This window comes from Centropristis striata, chromosome 10, assembly GCF_030273125.1.
Source record: "Centropristis striata isolate RG_2023a ecotype Rhode Island chromosome 10, C.striata_1.0, whole genome shotgun sequence".
Classification (NCBI taxonomy): Eukaryota; Metazoa; Chordata; class Actinopteri; order Perciformes; family Serranidae; genus Centropristis; species Centropristis striata.
This window is the reverse complement of record NC_081526.1, coordinates 12,475,824-12,490,833: the sequence shown is the minus strand read 5'-3', so window position 1 is coordinate 12,490,833 and position 15,010 is coordinate 12,475,824. Positions and strand designations below refer to the sequence as shown.

Genomic DNA, 15,010 nt, shown 5'->3' with positions numbered 1-15,010 from the left:
ACAGGATCTGCAATTAACTAATGGTACTATCACATAAGATATTGAAGTACAATGAAATGCTGTATAACTGGTGGGCTCCTCAGTTAAACAACTGTAACTGCCAAAACACAATAACAAATAGTGAACTAATCAGTCAGCATATCGAAGATGAAAAACTGTGGTACAGGAAGAGTGAATTATAGAAGAAAATGAGAAAACAGCATCTAAACTCAACATTTTCAAGTGTGCATTCAGATCAAATGTCATGATGTTAGGACTGAAACAATGTTGCCAGCTCTGTTACACCCAAAGCGTGGCGATCACTCTCAGGTTTCACTCAAGATCAGGTTCAAGATAGGCTGCACCAGCGGCAGGTGGACTGCAGCGACGCTCCGATTACTGGGAGCTTGAATATTTCATCTGTGGACACGGGGCTGTTATTCAAACAGCAGGAGTCAAAGATGAGAAGCTGGCAGACAGGAGGCCCAGGATGAAACAGGACACATGCCGCTCTACTGAGGTTACCGGGGATCAATTCTAACATTAAAATGTTCTAATTAACAAATACAGGTGTCACTAACAGTTGCCATCTTCTTTTGGACTGCCATGTTGTGCACATGTATCAGCTGGAAGTCCACCAACCAAAATAAATAACACGCAGAGCTTTTAAGCCAGTGACACACCGTTTCCTGTTGAACACCTCCTGACAGGCAGCAGCAGCTTCGTTTCCTGATGTGGAAGCATCTGCAGCAGTGATTCAACATCTGACCACACTGGCAGCCACAGTCTGTGTGGGTGTAAATGCATTGTTCAGTGTGTGTGAAGCGTCACCCACTCCCTCCAGCCATACTCTGTCCTTGCCAGAGCGTGGACGCTCCCCTGTGACATGCCCAGGTTTGCCCACTAACATACCCAAAGACAAATCCCTCTCTGGAACGCTGCGGCTCCTCCTGCACTGTTGCTATGGACCTGGATTAGCAGCGCTGGATCAAAGCGTCCCTGCAGGCTCCTGGTATGGTGTTTCTACTGAAGGCAGTGATTATAATGGTAGTAGTGGGGGAGCATCAGACTTCTCACCCTACTTTCAAGACTGGCGAAAAAGCAGCATGGCAACTGATGATGAAGTCACTGTCAGATCATATGAATTGAAAACTAATGCAGTTTAGTATAAGATGCCAGAATTTATAACATTTTATAAGACTTTACATAATCCTTACAGTTGCCAATGTATATTTCCAACAGACACAGTGCAACAATGGCATTTATTTGGACAATTATTTGCTCTTATTTTAGCTCAGTTTTGATATCCACCAACACAATATTTGGCTTTTTAGCTACTAAATGCTCTACTATGTTTAACAGCAGGTTGCTCACTCAGCCATTCGATGCTGGGCCTCTAGCATGCAGAGGATTTCTTAATCATACCTATTTTAAATGTAAACATATTAATTAAAGCAACTTATTAATAAAAGTACCTACTAAGTATTTAAATTGAAGTTGCATTAATGACATCTTGTTATAATGTGGCTGTAATTCTTTGTCAAAAGTTTAAAAATGTCTGGGTTTTTTGTTGGAAACAGTAAAAATCTCAAGGGCCACTTACCAACTTTTTTCACAGAGCTTCAACAGTAGTTTGACAAAAAAAAAATCAAGGTCCACTTAGTAGCTTTTTCAGCATTTAGCAGTTTGCCTCAGCGGATTTATTCTTTAATCAGTTTTGTGTCATGTCCATGACAACTGAGCAAAGAGATGCAATTAAAAGTTAAGGAAGAATGCAGTTGAAGTAGTAAAACTAGAAAATGTAAGTAACTTTGAGTACAGTTAAAAGCACTATATAAATCAGATTTATACTTAAAATAGATTATGATTGAACTTATGATATTATCATTTTAAAATGGTACACTTTTACATTTGAGTCTTCTACCTAAACTGTTATATTCCAGCTAGTCAACCCCTGATTCCCTCCACATATTTCTCATCTTCCTCTTTACCACACTATACATTCAATATAAAAATGTCCAAAAAGAATTACTCATAAGTACTCATTACATACTACTGTTATCACATTTTCACATGGCCACACCAAGTCTGTAGAAGTAATGGATAAGGGAATGATGGGTGTTCAAGAGTGACTTGTGACAGCACAAATTAAATGTTCAAGATTTTCACCTCAGCAATCAAACGTTGTTACCACAGCGGTGGATGATTATTCGCCTACCACTTCTTTTCTTTCTCCATGTGACCACCTCCTCCACGCTCTGGGCTCCAACCAGACTTTCTCCCTGTAGGATTAGCAATGAAACTCTTAAGACCATGTATGACTGTTGTGAGGGCGTCTGTGGTGTGTGGCCGTCGTGTGTAAAGGCTCGGTGGAGTGTAAATTTGAGACTCTTCGTGTGTGAGGTCTGGCATGCATGTAATAATGCACACTGGCTATACTGTGAGCTGATATGAGACGGTATGCCTCTGGCTGAGGCTGATAAGAGGCTTAGAGTATCAAGCACCCCGTATGTCAAAGCACTTTGCCTTTAGATCTGCTGATCACCTGCAAAACTGAATGTATTGTTCACTGTCACTGTGTAGGTCAAGAGTCAGCTGCCCCCATTAAACTCAGCAACCAAAGAAATTATTTCGAGGGGAATAATCCTCAAATACAGAATAAATATGACCACACAGACACATTTACCTTGCAGAGTTGCAGATCTTCTTTCTGCCAGTCACTTCCAGTTCATCATGGCTGCATCACAGCTTCTCAGGTTGCACTTGGGACAGCAGCCTCCTGTCAAACATACAAAGCATGCAGAGTGTTGGAGCATGTGCATGTAAGCTATAGGTGTAATTTAATGCCACACAATGTGCTAGAGCGTTTCCTAGGTGCCTGCTGTTAGAAGACAGGCCCCATGGTGCACACGTTTGAAAAATAGTGGAAAAAGAAGAGAATAAGAAACACTGGAGCCCAGCTGTGACTTGGTCAAAGACCATTCAAAACAAACAAATATGCAAGCATCTTTCTTGCCAGCCAGGCTGAAAGAAACGGTGAGGTGAAAAGAAATTGAACGAGATGCTGAGATAGGATCAGAAAGTGTGAAAAGAAACGAGAGGAGAGGAAACAAACTAGTTAGTGGCTCTTGGCAGGTGATGTTAGAGGATTAGAGGATTGTGGGAGACAGAATGCACTCGCCCTGGCATCTGTTGGTTCTGGGTTACAGCAAAGGTCTTTCAGTATTCAGCCTCGAGAATGAACTCACCTTCATATGCAAATGAAACCTGGACACATTAAAACGACAAAATGGTTGGAGTGGTTCATGAAAACATGCACACTTCAAACTCTCCAGTAGCTGTTGTGCATTTTTTATGCATAGAAAACAAATTCCGTGTAGAACTAGAAGGGCACTTGGAGACATTTGCAAAGGCTATGTTCTATCCTGCAATGTTAAACAAAAGAGAAAAACAATTTGTGCACACACTTTGAAATTTAGTGGTTTCTTCCATGCCACACCCTTCCACCAAGTTTCGTGAAAACCAGACAAGAACAATTCCTACATGAAGTATTCACCCGCTGGATGTTGCATACATTTTACCCTCTTTAAAGTAACTGACCTGCTTCAACAGAGGTCCAGCAAGTTGATGCCAGCAGTCACACTTAGTGGAATGGAGATCACCTGCTTAACCTGCTGTTGATGTGTGTAAAGTGATTAGAGTATAAAAACATTTGTGTATGGGAGGTCCAGTCTCTGGTTCATCAGTATTCCTGCTACAACTTTAACATGAAGATAAAAAGAACACTCCAGGCAACTCAGAGAAAAGATCATTGAAAAGTATAAGTCAGGAGATGGCTACAAGAATGTTCAACTCACTGGACATCCCACAGAGTTGATTTAAATCCATCAATAAGAAAGGAAAGCAGTGTGGAACTTGTTTAAATCTGGAACTGTCCTTCCTCACAAACTGAGCGGCCGGACAAGATGAAGACTGGTGAAGGAGGACACCAACACACCTACTAACACTCGGAATGACTTACAAGCTTACAACTGTTGCCCGGGTTCTTCACCAGTCGGAGCTGTATGGGAGAGAAAAAAAGCTCATGAAATCTCACCTGGAATTCACCCAAAGACATGTGGGACACTCCAGGGTCAATTGGAAGAAGGTTCTTTGGTCTGATGAGACAAAAATTGAGCTTTTTAGACGCTATGTCACTGCACATCACCAGAAACGCACCATCTCCAGCATGATGCATGGTGTTGGCAGCATCGTGCTCTGGGGATCCTTGTCAAGGTAGAGGGGAACATGAATGCAGAAAAATATCGCCAAATCCTGGAGGATGACCTGACTCGACCTGCAAGAGAACTACTATTTGGAAGTGGATTTATTTTCCAGCAAGACAACAACCCCAAGCATACAGCAAAACCTGCACAGAAATGGTTCAAAGACAACAAGGTGAATGTTCTGGAGTGGCTAAGTCAAAACCCAGATCTCTTGTGGCTGGACTTAAAAACAGCTGTTCACGCCCGATTCCTGAGCAACCTGACAGAGCTTGATCTGTTTTGCAAGGAAAAATGGAGAAAAATTTCAGTGTCCAGATGTGCCAGCCTGATTGAGAACTATCCACAGACTCGCTGCTATGATTGCAGTCAAAAGTGCATCTACTAAATTGTGATCTGAAGGGGGTGAATATTTATGCAGTCATTTACTTTATCTTATATATTTTTAATTAATTGACATTATTCTGTAAAAATCTGTTTTACTTTGATATTAAAGAGGGTTTTTTTGTGCAAATTCTTGTCAAAAAAGCCGAATTATATGGGCCTGAATACTTTCTATAGGTATTGTAGTTTTCACGTAATCCTGCTGAAACAAAAGCATAAACTTAAAGTGAAACAGAAAAAATCTCTAAAAAGGACCCAACACATTTAAAGATATTACATCAATCTTTATTATTGGTATTATATACTGTACAGGCTACTTACATTATCTGATTGGAGTACAAGTAAATACAATTAATACATCTCAATATATTTTCTGTTCAAGTGCTATCTATTCTGAAGGCCATTTAAATATGAAGTGTGTTTCAAATTTAAAAAAGGATTTCTATAAAAGCTTTTCATCTTGTTAAAAAAAAAGGTTATATTTCTCTTTAGGGTTGTTAAGCTGATGAGTACAAAAATCACAAAAAATGACTTTGTAATTCTTAATGTTAATCTTGTCACATTTCAGGGTGCACATATCACATTTCTTTATACTGTGTTAGAAGTCACTATTAGTAAGGCACTTAAATGCTCTAGTGTAGGCGTTACTGTAACATAGAGGAGCGTTTTCTAGACATTAAGGTCTAATGTGAAGCTGGGGGGGAGTTCTTCTTTCTGGCTCAGGCTGTAAAATCTCCCAGCTCTCCACACAAGTAGGAAGATGGAGCAGAGATGTAACCAGGAATACGAACAACCATTTACTGTTAGAAATTAAAGTTTCTGTCTCTAAAAGAATTGAGAAATAACATATCTGACTGTGGGCTCCATTCACACCCATCTGTATTATTACACCCAGAGAGAAGGCTGCCAGTGTTTGCTGAATAGCTATTGTTCCTGCACTAACACAATAAATGGTTTTCCCTGGTCCACCCTGCATCCACTTCCTGTGACTAAGCCTGTGCAAGCTTTCTTCCACCTCACACATAACCCATATTTTGGATTAATTTGTCACCATGACAAAAAAAAGGGTCAAGGCTGGTGTGCAATGACCAAAAACAGATAAACCTCGATCTTTTAAGAGCGTGCGGCAGCTTAAGTGCACGAAACCTTTGCCCAGCAGGACCACACACAGTGTCAAAAGGGCTATCTCGTACATCGTACTCAATGGATTTAGAACACTGTGGTGTAAAACTAACGTCATAGTTTCTGGTGACATACTGTATATTTACTAGGATTGTTTTCCTAGTTGGAAAAGCAGCTTTGAGGCTCACCTTGTAAGAGAAATATAAATGAAAGCAGGGTGTTGGTCACCAGTAGCTGGATAAAAAACACATTATTCATATCCAAACTTTGAGAAATTCAGAATAATTGGCTGCTGCTACTAAAAAGCACCTTGTGTTGCATGAAAGATAAAGTACATTGCCCTGAATAAGAGTACCCTGCCGCTCCTTCAGTCTTCACTGAGTTTGACTGCCCTCCTGTGGTCGAACATGAGAAAAACACTTTGATAGAGTCATGACTCATGGACTGGATGTGCGCTGTTATATGGGAAATATGAGGCTGACTTTACTTGTCTTATGGAGAGAGATGTGTGGTGCGAGAGGCAACAGATTCCTTTCTAAAGTGGAGTTAACATGTTTTCAGGACCACAGGAGGGAGTCTGTCTGCATACAGCCACACGGGCGGACTGTAAACCAGCATTACTGAGTGTGCGTATGTCTGTTTATGTGTAAAGTCTGACAGCAAAGTTCTTCTCTGTATAAATCTTGAACATGGTGACAGACTGATGAGGCTGGGATTGTCAGGAGGCTGAGAGGCTCCTCCATGTTGTTACTATCCCAGAAGCACTCTCTGCAGGCGGTAAGCAGGCACACTGTTCTCATCCTCCGAGTCCGCGTCGCTCTGGGGGTTGGAGCTGCAGGGAGAGGTGCATTCTGGGGAGCACAGGTAGTGCATGAGGGGCAGCCGGTACTTTCCACAGAAGTCCACAAATTTGATCTGGCGTACACATGAATCAAAGTAGACGCCTGGAGAGAGAAGAAAGTGACAGGAGAAACAAAGTGACTTTTATGCTGTGTAGATGTATGCACACATCAATATAGTATAATAATATTTATACGTGACATCATGTGTTATGTATAAATCAGGCTGTCTAATTCTTTCAAAGACTCTACCAGACTAACTGAATTTCCCCTAAATAAATAAATAAAGGGATAAATAAAGTAATTTTTAATTTTGCTTGATTTGATTGATTGATGATCACTTAGATGTAAGCTGTGCAAAAAAATAAACACAGGATGTGTTATGAAAGTAGTTCTCAACCTGGGGACTGGGACTCACATAAGGACAAAATTAAGGGTTTGACATTTTATCAAAAAAAGGGAACGTATTTATCTACACAAAGTAATGCATATTTTTTCAGATTTTCCAATCTTTTTGCATTTTTTCTCTAGTTAATTACTGGATGTTGTTTACTTCTTTTGGGATTCTAATAAGTTAAATAAAACAAGGTGGAATTTAAAAAAATAAATAAATATTTTTTTGTTTAAATTGGTCACAAATGACAGATGGATACAACCAGTGACATGGTGCTGCAAGTGGTCAAGTCCTCATAGATAAACTGAGATAGCTTAATAAATAGGAGCACCACAATTTCCAAAAACAACTGAAATGGCTGTTGCTGATTAAACTTTCTGTTCAAGTAAAATTTTTAAATATCAATGGCAAAAACTGTAATTCATTCACAACGATAATGATACTACACCATTAGAGCTCATCTTTGCACACTATGGTCTGTTTACATTTGTCCACTGCTCAGTACGACGTCATCTTTCATTGTTCTGATTGGTTGCATGCCTATATGACTGTGCCCAGTGCCATTATAGTCTAGGATGGCTGATAACACCCCTTGGAAACTGAAAATGAACTGTGAGGTTTCCAACTAAATTGCAACTTGACTATTAAAAAAGGTTGAGAACCCATAATGTGTTATCACCTAATGTTGGAAAAATGACAGAGCTGCATATGAAAAAAAGAAAAAGCATAACTATTCATAGCATAAAAATCATCTCAATAGTAGGGAGTAGTAGAATAGGGAGTTTTACCAGCACACTTGGGGTTGGGACACTTGCTGGCCAGGTCGAGGTAGCGCAGCAGGTTCAACGGCAGGTCGCAGGGGTAGTAGGGAATATTTCGGCTCTTGATTGTTCGGCCTGCCAGCTCTAACAGTGACGGGGGGTCGTAGGTCATCTCCTTGACAAAGCGTACCACCAAGGGGTTGCCACGGAGGCTGAGCTCGTGCAGGTGCACCAGGCAGAGGATCTCCCGCGGCAGGTAAGTCAGCAAGTTGTTGTGGAGACTTAAAGATCGCAGCGAATGGAGCCTGCAGTGACACAAGGAACTATTATCACCTTCAAAATATGACTACAGCAATGTGCAATTATCACATACATGCAGGGAAACTGCACACACACATCTGACTTATACATGTAGTCTTGAGATGTTGGTGGTGCATGTGCATTACCTGGTGAGCTGTGGGGGGACACTTTGGATGCGATTGTCACACAGGACCAGGTAGCTGAGGTAGGGCAGGTTAGCCACTTCTGGGGGAATGGCTGTGATGAGGTTTCCACCCAGATACAACAGCTCCAGACTAACAGACAAAAAAGAGAAAATAGTTTGCTGTTATTAACTCTAGTAGAGAATAATGTCAGCACAGTCAAAGTACAGTATAACAGTGATTTACACACTATTATTGTTCTGATCGCTCAATCTTATGGGTTCCTAAAATGAACAGGGAAGAATTAAGATAAGATAATATATCTTGTGTTTAATAAAGTTCAAGTTTTGTTTTCAACTGACATTACCAATGCATGGTCTTTAAATCAAAACACTGAAACATTTGACATACAAGTCATGTTTATACATGAATTTAAGAGGTTTTAAAAAGTTAATTTGTCTGGCTGTGTAACCAAGTTAAAACCAACAAATACCACAAGGGGGAGCCAAAGCTGCTGACCAGTTTGTTTGCATGCACTTGTGTTCTTGTCTGTCTAAATTTGGTTGTGGGGCCACAATTACAAACCATCAAAAAGACAAAAAGCACAAAATAATCTCAGATCATCTGGACATCGCTTGTATAATTAATTACATATATTTACATACAATCAAGTCATAGGAAATGTGTAAGTCTGGTGTGCAAATATATGTAAAACATTTACAGCTGTGTTAATATTCTTAGAAAGATAAACTTAATTAACTACAATCTGATGATCAAAAAAAACTCTGCTTCCAAATTTAGTAGACAACAGAAGTGATGTTTGTTCTATTAAGACAACAAAGGACCCTGGTAGGTTAATGGAGGTGTGGAGTACACAGGGGGGTAATTGGGAGTTAAACAGAGAGATGGGGAGAGAGAAATGGATGGCTGGTCAGCGAAAGTAAGCTGTCAGGCCATCTGCCTGCTGGAACTGATGACACAGCGACTGCGAGACAGGAAGCCATTATACTGTCCTTGGTGGCTGAGCACTGAGCAAGCCCCCTCTGTGACGGGGACTGAGACATTCAGGGTCTGCCTAATGCCCTCACTGACACAGTGACACAAATCACAGCCACCAGAGATTGATAATGGTTTCTCATGATGTATATCAGGATTATAATAAAAAACCTTACAATTTTCTAAGGTTAGCTAAATGTCAGCCTGTTTTTCACCCAACACTGGGTCAAGTTTTCTTCTCTTAAAACACCAAGACATTTTTCTTTTTAATAGTGTTATTATAAAGTTTTATAGTATTCAACCATGCTTTGATTATATGTTTAGGTGTTTTGAAATTAAAACATTTATGCTTTATGACACTGACCTGCTTTGACATGTCAACATGTTCCCAGTGTAAAAGGCCAATTTGACACAGCTTTATAACAACTCATTTGTGTGTGCAGTATTTAAGTCAACATATGCACTTTCAAATTCACCAGAGAGTAAAACTTGTTTGGCTTTCAGCAACTTGGAGTCGTTTAAGTTAAGGCTGTGTAAAGTTTTTTTTAGCATCATTGGCAAGAATTCCACAATTATATTTCAGCATATTGTAGCTGAAATGGTCTGAGGACAAAGAGGACTTCTGGACCTCCTCTTGGCTCTGTTTTAGGCTTTGGAAAATCTAGCCAGTGACAGGAGACTTTGGCCAATGGGCTTCACTAGGCTGTTTTACAAATGCAAACGTGCGTGTAAAACCCTTCAGAAGATGAAAGCCTAATTCAATGGCAGAAAACGTTGCCATTCCAGCATTTGTAACTGCCAACACTGCAAAGAAATGCTAAAAATATAAAGACACACTTATCAAAAAGACCGTCTATAAGAGAATGGCAAACTAAATAAAACGTGTGAAGAGAGAGATACATTTTAGCCTTCTTCTAACTGCGGCCAAAGGCTCATTGCTTTTTTTGAAGAGGACCATATTTTTTCAAACTATTAGAGCCCAACATATATCAGTTGACAGATAATATCGGCCTATCAGTATCTGTGTATATATGCTGTCTGATATGTGCTGTTATGAAAACTTTTTTCACACAATATATAATGCAGAAAATGTTGCTTGCAGTTATTTAGAAATGGTGTTCGCTATTAATTAATATTTTTATTTTTTTAATAGTCAGCAATTGAAGCTGAACAGTTATGTTTATTTAGCGTTTATATTCTTTCTATTTATTCTTTATTTATTCAGTTATCATTTGTAGAATCGGCTGACAGTGTAATATAGTTTGTATAGATGTATAATAATTTTAAATATTATTTAATAAAGTTTTACGTTTGAGAAAGTAGCTCTCTGGGTACATTTGCAGAGTGGTGACAAATCAGAGACAATCCACATAAAAAAAGGTCTATTTCCATTCCAGCTCAAATTTTTTCCAGAAAACCCAAGCTTTAAATAAAGCTAATAAATATTTGACACATCATAGAAGCCTTAATTTGACAAAAACATTATCAATAATAGGTCTCAATTTAATGTAAATGTAGAAAAATCAAGGTGTATTCATGCGATAAAAAATTCAGTCGCCCTTTTTACCCTCTGTCTCCAACTCACTTCATTGCTGAATGTGCTCCACCAGTGTGTGAGTGATAACGTGAAGACACACTTGATCTTTGGCCTGACAGTGGGTCACAGTGACTGGCTACTGGTAAACTCAGGAAATGATAAGATAGAGATGATGTCACGGCCGGCCTCTTTTTCTATCAATGTCTTCCACGCTAACAGAAAAAACGCAACATTCATCTTCTGGACTTTTTTTTTTATCATTGGTCATATTCTTTCTCCATACGTTGCATTTTATTTACATAACAGTTAAATATAACAAAGGAGTTTATCTATTTTTCCCCGTTTGGTCATTTATAATCCTGCTGTATTTTGTTTAATTGTTTGGAATACATTTTACTATTATAATGATTGTGTTGCAAAAATATTCCATGGCACTACTACTATTTTCCTGTCATAAGTAACCACAACCCCAAATTCAGAATTCGGTGTAAATTTACAAAAAAAAAACAAAAAAAAGAGATTTATCACTAAATACAAACATAAGATATACTGCGTTTGTAAAGTTTTCAGTTATATATATGAGTTTATGGTTTTATGTTTCAGACAACATTTTTTTTTTTTATAGAATCGGGGCTGCATTTTTTGTTTGTAGTTTTCCGGAACCAGGCCAGTGTGGTTACTGGAACCGCTCATGCACAATTATCCTGAAACAGTATGAATCACGATGTTTATAAGATCGACTGCCTGGAAATGATCACCACACATACGGATAAGAGTTTGCATGCGCAATAATACTATAAACAGTTTTACAAACATTGTTGCCAGGTAATGTCGGTCAACTCCTCTGACTCATGTGAAACTGCAGGTTAAAGTGTGACAAAAGTGAGATTACTATACTTTCCACAACACAGCTGAGAAACTGGGATTTCTATATGGAGCACATGCAACACACGGATGAAACCTGACCCTGGCAAATGCAAACCCAGACAGCAACAAATATATATCACTGTATCGACCATAGGGAGCAATGTTTGTCTACAGGCTAAGATGGTTGAAGTAGTAAATGAGTGTATGCCATTATAGTTGATGTAACCCTGCAACTTACCATTACTTTCACTGTTTATTAATCTAGTGAATATTTTCTCATTTGTTTATGTAAGCATTTGGTCTATTAACTGTTAGAAAGGTATCGAAAATGCACAATTTCCTGAAGACCATCTTCGAATAGATTATTTAGTACAGTCTAAAACACATAAAGCGATTAAAAACTATCAATTAATTGTCAAAACAGCAGATTTTTTGTCAATTTATAATTTCATCTTTACGGTTTATTGCCATGTATGTTTATTATCATTAGGGCTGCTCCAATATATCTATATACAGATACACTGATATTTGCTTTGTTGACTTATCAGCAAATAAAACAACAAGCCTTGATGGCCAATGTTTATCTAACTTGTTGCGTCAAATATGCACTGGCTGAATGTTGTGTGAGTTCAGTTATTTTTTAAATAATGAATATGTCTTTGTTCCACTAGCATAAACGGGACAGTAATTAGAACAAAGACAAAATATTAAACCACAACAACATAATATTGGCATCTGCTACTGGCCAAATTGTTATCTTAAATAAAATACTATCCCTATTTGTCACACAACAGAAAATCAATTTGATTGACAAATGACAGCACATTCCTTTTATGTCAGCTGACTAAACCATAAAATGTTAAATAACCATTAATTCAGCTATAATTTGAAGGAGTTTTACCACCAGTGTAAACTAGTGCATATAATAAAGTAGGTAACAATAGCAATAACACTTCCATGCATTGTGCCAGTTAACTGAAGCGAACCAACAGCCAACTGACAGAAATAATGGATAATGGAACAGTCAGTGGCATTTGTATATACTCAATAATGTACTCAGAGGTGTGCTAATAAGGGAAAATAATACACCTGTGAGAAAAAGCTTCGTCTATAAACTCAACTACTATTGAATTATCAGTTGTAATCGTGGAATGTTGTCGATCAGGGACGGGCAACCTAAATGCTGGAGGGGGCCACATTTTTCATTGACACTACCACAGGGTCACATATAGGACCGTGCACTTAACCAGATATGATGAAACTGCAATTTTAAATATGTTTACAGTGCAGTAACTTAATATATTTCATGCTCAAATGCATGTATAACAGTATAAATAGGAATACAAAAGGTTTGAAGCAAATACAAAATAACCACTTACTGTTTTTTTTTTCAGTGCAAGAACAGCAGACCAACATTAATTGCAAGAAGTAATTTTGTGCATTTTTACACTGAACTTTTAAGATTTCATGCTCAAATGCATATAGTTGTACTGAGGGCCACTTCATTAGAGTGAGTAAAGGGTACTGTTAACTGACAGTCGCCCCTTGCTGGACACCTGGCCTTGCCACTTATTTGGACTGGGTAAGGAATAGACTAACGTGAACCGTTTCTAGTTTTACAGTCTATGGGCTTTATCCTCAGTGACCTACCTGGTTAGATTTTCTATCTCTGCAGGTATACTTTTCAGTCTGTTTCCGCCAAGTGAAAGCGACTGCAGGCGCAGCAGCTTGGTGCACTGGAGCGGGATCTCCTCAAACCGGTTCCCACTAAAGTTCAACACCTCCAGCTGCAGAGAGCCGAACTCTTTGGGCAGCGAGAACTCGTCCAGGCGGTTATTCTTGGCTATGAGTGTTTTCAGCTTGGTCAGTCGAGTAATGCCCTCGCAGATGGCCGTCAGTCCGTTGTTGCTGATGTCCAAAAACTCGAGGTTGCAGAAAAGGCTGACCGACGAGGGCAGCGAGGCGAGCCGGTTGTAGTTCAGGTAGAGCTGTTTCGTGTCCCTTTTCCTCTCGTCGCTGATACTGTCAACGCTAAAAGTGTTCAGACTCAAACGCGAAAAGTCAATCACGCTGTCGCCCGTCGCCGCTGCCCCTTCGTGAGTCTCCATTTTAGCGATTTTTAGCGTGAATTAAAAGTCTGAACAAAGTCCTTGCAGAAGTTTTGCTGTAGGCTGAACGCCCCCGTTAACCGCGAGTTAGCTCCAGGGCTTGTCGTCTGTTTTTGACATGGAGAAGGGGGAGCTTTCTATACACCCGCCCGTAACATTTAACCACATCTCTAGAGAAAATCTAGGTCACTAATTTAGCACTGAGGACATCTACTGTAGCTACATGTACCAACATTGAATGCAGTGTCGGCCTCCTACAATGCAGCCGTTCTTTGACGGGAATATTTTCTTCCATGTTTAGAGATTGGCTAATTCGCTACACAAACACCGCCCACACAACATCTGATTGGTTAGTCCTTCAATCTGTCATATTACAAAGATGTTAATTAGGCATTTGTAACAAATTTATTGCACAGTTTATTGATATTTTATAGCCTTAAAATACCACGCTGTTGTGTGTAATTGCGTTGTTTTTCCAGTTTTGCAATAAAAGCAGAATGTGGGCCAATGATCCATCATGCCAGCTGCTCGGTGTGGTGTGGCATTATGCAACACCCCTCTTCTGTTACATTATGCAATACACTGCTGCCTTAGATGTGCATAGAATGATAAAGAGGTACAGGATGACCGGGTTCCTCCCACTTAATTCAGATATATCTTTTTGACTTACACAGCTCTATTATGTTAATTTTACTCCATGAGGAGAATTTGGGTAATTCTAAATAGGTGGGGGGAATAAGTGAGATTGTACAGTTTTTTTTACAAACTGGAAATTACTTCTGAACCCAAAGACTTTACAAGCAACCAATACAAATACTCATAAAATGTGACTGTTAAAAGACTAAACGTGTTTAAATAGGCATTGAGCCAACTGGAGCAGTTAAAACACTACACTATTGTTTCCATGTTTAGCCTGATAAAGCATGGTGCCACTGGACCTTAGATTACCTCACAATATGTGGTAATAGAGTAGGTAGCTGCTGATATAGGCCTATCACAGACATACTGGTAACCTTAGGTGTAAGCACACATAGCATATCAGCATATCTGTTTTCCAATATGTCACAATATGACACATTTCTTTAAATTAATTAATTAATTTACAATCATTAATGCAGAAAATTACGTTTGGGGTGATTTACTTTTGGGGTCATACTCATATCGGTGTTAAAACATCATACAGTCTACAGAGAAAAAATATATTTTCAATCTAGCTAAGAAATTCACCATACTGGCCACCATCTTTAATAGCACTTTTACAAACTAAAATTTAAAGTGCTTTATGATACAACACACATTATCGAACAAAAGAGCAACAAAATAGTGGAAAACACAGCAA

General features: G+C 39.0%; 1 protein-coding gene across 1 annotated transcript; it reads right to left on the bottom strand.

Annotated features, from left to right (window-relative positions):
• Positions 1 to 5,045: 5,045 nt before the first annotated feature.
• On the bottom strand, positions 5,046 to 13,950 carry LOC131978914 (leucine-rich repeat-containing protein 58-like). The gene is made up of 4 exons (XM_059342731.1): positions 13,214 to 13,950; positions 8,188 to 8,316; positions 7,769 to 8,046; positions 5,046 to 6,691 (listed from the first exon to the last, which is right to left on the bottom strand). The coding sequence occupies exons 1-4, from the start codon at positions 13,669 to 13,671 to the stop codon at positions 6,498 to 6,500; spliced, it is 1,059 nt and encodes a 352-aa protein (XP_059198714.1). The 5' UTR covers positions 13,672 to 13,950; the 3' UTR covers positions 5,046 to 6,497.
• Positions 13,951 to 15,010: the final 1,060 nt, after the last annotated feature.

What these genes read in the sequence shown, in the direction of transcription:
- LOC131978914 (XM_059342731.1), bottom strand. Translation starts at nt 13,671, where the DNA reads ATGGAGACTCACGAAGGGGCAGCGGCGACGGGCGACAGCGTGATTGAC. An exon ending in GAGATAGAAAATCTAACCAG is followed by an intron (nt 8,317 to 13,213) that starts GTAGGTCACTGA and finishes TTTGTCTGTTAG; the next exon opens with TCTGGAGCTGTTGTATCTGG. An exon ending in GTCCCCCCACAGCTCACCAG is followed by an intron (nt 8,047 to 8,187) that starts GTAATGCACATG and finishes GTGTCACTGCAG; the next exon opens with GCTCCATTCGCTGCGATCTT.